Source organism: Onychomys torridus, chromosome 4, assembly GCF_903995425.1.
Source record: "Onychomys torridus chromosome 4, mOncTor1.1, whole genome shotgun sequence".
Taxonomy (NCBI): Eukaryota; Metazoa; Chordata; class Mammalia; order Rodentia; family Cricetidae; genus Onychomys; species Onychomys torridus.
Window position 1 is genome coordinate 51,712,413 of NC_050446.1, and position 6,657 is coordinate 51,719,069.

General features: G+C 52.8%; 1 protein-coding gene across 1 annotated transcript; it reads right to left on the bottom strand.

Annotated features, from left to right (window-relative positions):
• Window positions 1-21: 21 nt before the first annotated feature.
• On the bottom strand, window positions 22-6,405 carry Evx2 (even-skipped homeobox 2). The gene is made up of 3 exons (XM_036183224.1): window positions 5,844-6,405; window positions 4,611-4,903; window positions 22-3,300 (listed from the first exon to the last, which is right to left on the bottom strand). Exons 1-3 carry the CDS (start codon window positions 6,268-6,270, stop codon window positions 2,581-2,583), a joined length of 1,440 nt encoding a protein of 479 aa, XP_036039117.1. The 5' UTR covers window positions 6,271-6,405; the 3' UTR covers window positions 22-2,580.
• Window positions 6,406-6,657: the final 252 nt, after the last annotated feature.

The following is a 6,657-nucleotide window of genomic DNA, read 5'->3' on the forward strand; positions in this document are numbered from 1 at the left end:
CTTAAACAAATAAAATTGCTCTGATTTAAATAACATTTATTTTACATGACCAAACACAATAAATAACGTAATATACAAAGCTTTATAATTATTGCACATTTGTAAAATATCTTACAGTGAGTTCATACAGCCAGCAATATTTAAAGCACTAAGACTTTATTTACAGTTTTATCTTATTATACTAGCCAGATCCAATGAACCTAACATAAGATGAATTTATGTTCATTTTACCAACCAGCGTTCTCATCAATCATATATATTTGGGAGGGGAATGTAAACATTATTGCCTAAAGTACCTTATGTACATCTGATAGCTGGCCATAACAAAGAGCTTTAACAATCTAGAAAGGTAAAGCTGATAAAAGGGTACCATCTTTTGGTTTATTTTATTTAGTCTTAAATTATATATTAATATTTTCAATGTAAACTTAGTGAATACGAGCTGGTATAATCATTATTTTACATAAGTAGTCTCATCTCTTTAGAAAAAAAGAAGTTGAGTTTTAGATCATTGTTATTTCCTTGGGAAGTTCTCTAATATTTTATGGAAATATCATAATAGATAACAGGAGTTTTGAAATACTGCTTCCCCTTGAAATCTTTTCCACTTGATAAAAATAATTTTTCCTGAAAAAATTATTTATTTCAACATATAATGAAAAAATCTATCCTCAGGAATTGAAATTTTAAAATCCAGTGTCTTTAAAAATAACAACAATATGCCAGGAAACAAATTTGAAATAAATCACATAAAATGCGCCAATGTGTATATATGGATGTGTGTATCTCTTATATATGTATTTAAGAGCACGAATATATATATGCATATGCATACATATATATGCACATACACACGCAGGTTGCATACACACATATACCCACTTTGCTGGGCCTAAACATGCAAGTTATTTTAGGGCTTCAACTCTTCAGAAAATCTCATTACGTGGGGAGCGAAGTGGCTCTGCGGGGAGCATTATGGAAATATCTGGGCTTGATTTAATGAGGCTGTTCACATTGGTGGAATATCAACTTAACAGAGAAAAGTCTACCCAGGGCGTCCAAGTTACCAAAATGAAAATTGGCAATTGAGATGATAAGAACGTGGCTTTCTTCTGCGAAATCACTTCAGGTAACAGAGACAACATTAAATAGCATACATTCTATGCACCAAGAACAATGTTTTATGTACCGAGTCTCTTATCCGTCTCTCCTAATGACTTCCCTTAGCGGGTTGTTAGTACTTGACAGCAGGTCTCCGTGCGGGGAACTTTTCTCCAATTCCACATTCAAAGGAGGTCCATCAGAGAGCATGATTGGCAATTTTCGTCATAATCTGCACATTATTAGCATCAAAATTGACGTGGCAGTTAACACTGGTGGGTTTTGATGTACCTTTCTTCAAGTTCAAGGAAACCCCCCTGTAGCCAGGGTTGGCAGAACAGATTTCAGCAACCCAGCGGTGGCTTTTGCAGAGAAGAAGGCAATAGACATGCGTGAGAAATATGCCAAGAACCATTTTACCCGAGAAAAAGGAAAACAAGGAGAGAGGGGTCGAGAGGAATACAGAGTTCGAACTCATAAAAGTGTCTAAGGAACGTCTTAGGATATTACCATTTATCTAGAGATTCAAGTATTTCCCAGATCGAGTGAGACTCGACAGTTGGAAAACTGAGATGAAAATGCCTCTTCATAAACTACAATGATCTGTCAGGCTGGCCCTCACCTTCTCTGGGTTTCCCTTTCCTTCCCTGGCCTGGCTGTGGCAACCTCGTTACCCATTACATTTTACATAAAATATGCAAAGAAAGAGCCGTTCCGTTTCCTAAGCACTGAAACCAAAGGCTAAAGGGAACTGTAGTGGACTGGAGAGAAGAAGGAAGCGCGGTCGGCCGCCACCCTTTCCCACCTGGGCTTTGTCCTTTTGGAGAAGACCGCAGCAGCCCTGCAGCGCTGTGAAAGATATCATGCACTCTCCGTCTGCCTTGTGGCTTCTCACACTTCATCCTCCTGCTCCCCTCGGACAAAGGCCCCTTAGCAAGCTGAGACTGAGAAAACCTGCCTTTCCTTCTCCCCCTCGTTTAAAGACAAGAAAAAGAGCAGCAGCATGAATCTCGGGGGTAACGCTCCCTCGCTCAGGACTAGCACACACAATCTCTCTCCCTTTGTCACGGCTTTGTCCCATGGCTTCTAGCCACTGCGACTCGGGCCCGGTGGGTGATCAGCCGGGACTGGTCACCCTGGAGTGTGACTGGCCTTGGGGAGTTTGTCTTCCCGGAGACCAAGGCCTCCAGACGGACGGAAATCCGGGCCTACAAAGCGGGAGCCACGATTAGAAGGCGTAGGGTTGAGGGTGGGGAACAGCTAGGTTGGAGATACAAAAATAGAGATCATTTGGGGGGGGACCCCTCCAGGCCTTCGCGCGGGCTCCTTCCCCCTCCCCCCCAACTCGGGCAGATGTCTTTCGCCCTCCGGTGCCCCGGGGCGCCCCCTAGCGGCAGCGGTAGCCGAGGGCCAAGCGAGGAGGGATGCCCCGAGGGGACGCACGCCGAGAGGCAGGCGCGGCCCCTGGCGGCGGCGTAGTTATCTGGTGAGCGGCGCCTCGTCCCGCTGGTCGGGCGGGCTGACGGCGGTCTTGCTGAGCACCGCGGCCGAGTAGGGCAAGAAGCCGCTCTCGGAGCGCGGCGCCGCGGCGCTGCAGCCAAAGTCCGAGCCGCCCGCCGTCGCGGCTCCCCCGCCGCCGCCACCCCCGGCGCCCCCGGCGCCCCGGGAACCCAACGCGGCCGCTGCAGCGGCGGCGGCGGCGGCTGCAGACTGGCTGCTGTGGCAACTGAGGCACGAGCAGGGCGCCGAGCTGCCGCTGGGGGGCGCCCCGGCCGCCGCCGCCGAGGAGGCCGCTGCCGCTGCAGCCGCCGCCGCCGCCGCAGCCGACGCCGCGCTGTTGAGTCCCGCGGCGGCCGCCGGCGCCTGGTAGAGCCCGGGGTGGCGGAAGCTGCAGAGCAGCTCGGGCCGCGAGTAAGGATGCGAGAGCGCGCGGAAGGTGTCCAGAGGACGGATGGAAGTGGCGAAGGGCGACGAGGCCGCCGCCGCCGCTCCCGAGGCGGCCGCGGCGGCTGCGGCCGCGGTGACGCCCACGTGCGGGTAGTAGTGCAGCGGCACGTGCGAGTGGAAAGGGTAGGGTAGGCTTCCGGTGGCCGCCGCGTGCGTCATCATGTAGGTGTAGAAGCTGGGGTCCGCGGGATGCGGCCACGACATGGCCAGGCGCTGCCGTTTGTCCTTCATGCGCCGGTTCTGGAACCACACCTGCGGGGACAGCCACGCCACGGCCCGCGTTAGGGAGCGCTGGGTGTTTCCAGCCCCCCGCCCAGGGTCTCCGAACACTTGCCGGGTCCCAGAGTAGCCTGGCCTACTTCTCCCAGACGGGACGGGGTGCAGAGAAACTTGCCAGCCTCCTAGGGCACACACACCCTCCACAGCCCAGAGTCTCCTCTCCTGTTCAGGGCCACTCCTCAGGTTCTGGCTCTACACTTGCTACTTTTTTTTCCCCCTTCTTCATCCCAAACCAACCTTTTATTTCCCTCGATCTACCCACCCACCGGTGCCCAGCCTCACTGAACACCGGCCTGTCAATCCCGGGATTTGCACGGGGATTCCGGGCAGCCTTTGAAGAGAGGCTGTCTCTGGTTTTTACTGAGAGGTAGCGGCTCCAGGCCTTGAGCCCTCGGAGCTGCAAGGACCATTCCCTAGGGGTATGGGTCCGATGAGGGTATTGAAAGGATGATTTTGTAGGAATCGTTTGCTTTAAATGAGTGGCGAAAAGCTATGTGCCCGGAACCTAGAAAGGGAACTTTTCTACCCTCCTAGCATACTATCTAATAATAAAGACATCATTCGTCACAACTCTAAATGAAAGAAAGCCCGATCAATCTGGAGGACTCCTATACCCGTGTCTTATCCCGTGGGGTAGCTTCTTTTGCTAGAGAGTCGAATGCTCCTTGAAATGCTTACCAAGCCTACCTAGTTTCCAGCCATTTCTGACGGATGCATAATAAAAATTAATAACCTAACTATATATACACATATATAAACAAGAAAAATTTCGTTGTTTCACGTTGCCCAGGAGGAAAATTCTTTAGGAAACTACGTTCTCAATCCAATCGATTTTTTTCTTTTTTTAAATACTGTAACCTTTTCTTCAGATACTGACGGTTTATGTTAGAAATAAATCTCCAAGATCAGGAGCGAATGAAAAGTTTCACCTCGGGTTTGTGCCAGGGGAACAAAAAACAGCCTGCCTTGCCGCTTAAGGCAAAGTAGGACCTTGGGCACAGGCGACGGGGCACCTGGGTAGCCGCTGCGCAGAACTGAGCAGGGCGGGGGAGTCGATCTAAAGCATGGGCCTCGCCATTCAGGACGCCATCTCGGGTCAGCCGGGCCTGCCCACCGACTGGGATTTCGTATAGGAGAAATAAATAAGCCTACTCCTTCGGTGACAAACCCCGGTGGACGTCCACAGCTAACCCTCGCCACCCAGAAAAGGAGAAAAAGAGTGGGGGGGACATCAACCAGGTGCCCCGAGGGAGGCCTGAACAGGCCTGCGCCCGAATCGATACCTTGATGGTGGTTTCGGGCAGGTTGAGCGCTGCGGCCAGCTCGCAGCGGCGGGGCCGAGACACGTAATTCTCCCGATAGAACTCCTTCTCCAGGCGCGCGATCTGTTCACGGGTGAACGCCGTACGGTATCGCCGCACCTGATCGGCGCCGGAGCCGGAGCCGGAGCCGCCCAACGCCGCACCCCCGCCGTTGCCGCCGCCGCCGCCGCCGCCGCCGCCTCCATGCAGACTGCCGAGGCCCGAGCCCGAGGCCGACGTCGTGGCGCCCGCGACCGAGCCGCTCTCCGAGTACCCTAGCAAGCAAACAACCCACAAAGCATGAGCAGCCGTAGGGGGGCCGAGAACCCTGAGCTGGAGTTGCTAACTGGTGGCCGCCGCAGTGCTTTCCCCGAAAGGAAAGTCGCTGTCAGAATTGATGGGGTCTGTCAGGCTTACAAATTGCTGCCGTTAATGGAATCAATGAAGTTTGGGGGGAGCCCTTCCTAACCAAATAATAGAAACGGAATGTAAGGTGGTTGTTCTTTTTTTTTTTTTTCCTCAATAATTAGAAAATTTCCACTTGGTAGGAAAATCGGCCGAGGGAAAGAAAATGCCTACCTCGGACGCAGTTTGAGAAGCTGTGGCTTTGACATGGTCTGGAAACCACAGGACGGCCTCCTACCTCTCTTTGACGGCCTTTGGGTTTAAAATATCTTGAGATTTTTTTTTTCAAGGCATCTGCAGCTCAACCCCAGCTTGTAAGGGGGTGGGGGTGGGGGGTTGCCTACTTTTCAACTCTTTTCCACCGCTGATTGAAGCCGAGGTGCAGGGCCAGACTGTCTCAGATTTATCCAGAGCAGTTCCCCCTCCACCCGGGCCCGGGGGCTCCAGAGGCAGCAGAGTTCGGAGGCCCTCCCTGCCCAGTGCACCCTTCCCCAGGAACAAATGCGCAACTATATCGCCTCGCCCAGGGTCTTAGATCGGCAAGCCGAAACATTTGCTCCGACTTGGGCAGGAGCCTGGGCCAGCGGGCCTGGCTCCTTCCTGAGGCTCCAACAGGCCCGGGCTGTGTTAGGAAGCTCAAAAAGCAGAGCCAGAGGGTACCGTCCCCAGCATGCGTCCCTCCCCTGCCCCGGCCAATTCTGTGCAGCACTCTAGTTGCGAGTCAGAGACTCGCCAGGGTGTGGGAAGAAGTGGCGGGGCCCTCGAGGGCGCTGGGGGCATGCGGCTAGAGCCCGCGGGCTGCCCGGTTACCTTTAGCATTGTTTTCCTTGAGCGGCGCGGCGCCCAGGCCGCTGGGGGAGCGCAGTGTCGAGCAGCCCACCTCCACGTCGCTGCTCATGTCGGCCTCGGCGGCCGCCTCTGAGTAATGACCAGGCTTCTTGCGGCTCTCGGTGGCGGAGGCGATTTCGGAGGAGACGGTGCTTTCGCTGCCCGGGTGCTGCAGGTTGAACAAAGTGTCTATTTCGAATTTGCCCTTGGCGGGGAGGTCTCCCAGGGCGCCGTGCAGGGGAGCGGACGGCAGGCGCGGACTGAGGCGAGCCGGGTGCTGCGAATTTTCCAAGGCCTCCAGCACAGCACTGCCAGCCGAATCCGACAAATTGGAGAACCTCTTGGCGGCAGTAGGGCTATGGAGCCCTCTCTCCATCAGAATCATCTCTTTTCTTATTCTTTCCATCATCTCAGCTTTCTAAAAAATTGTCACAGTGGCCTGGCTGTCCCGTCTTAATGATGGGCTGCGCCTAGGACTGATTCTCATTCAGCCCCAGCAAGCGGCTCTAAATATTATTATCTCTTTTGGAGGGAGGCGGAAAAATTGTGGGATGCCAGAGCGAGGGAATGACTGGTCAAAATGACCCATACATCCTTCCGAGTCGGAGATGTCATTCATCAAAAAGTAGCGCCCGCTCGTCATTAAGGTACGAATGACGCCGTTCGAATAATCATTTATTGTAACAGGTTTATAAGCAAATAAATACACGCTCCTGTCAGTGGGTAATGAAGGCGACTTCAGAGCAGACAAATAGATCCAGGTAGGAGACGAGAAGACACGAGAAGTGAGGAAGAA

Excerpts from the sequence above, each read along its gene's own strand:
- Evx2 (XM_036183224.1), bottom strand. The coding sequence starts at position 6,270 with ATGATGGAAAGAATAAGAAAAGAGATGATTCTGATGGAGAGAGGGCTC. Across the intron at positions 4,904-5,843 it reads CAAGGAAAACAATGCTAAAG|GGTACTCGGAGAGCGGCTCG; the intron begins GTAACCGGGCAG and ends TTTGCTTGCTAG. Across the intron at positions 3,301-4,610 it reads TGCCCGAAACCACCATCAAG|GTGTGGTTCCAGAACCGGCG; the intron begins GTATCGATTCGG and ends CTGTCCCCGCAG.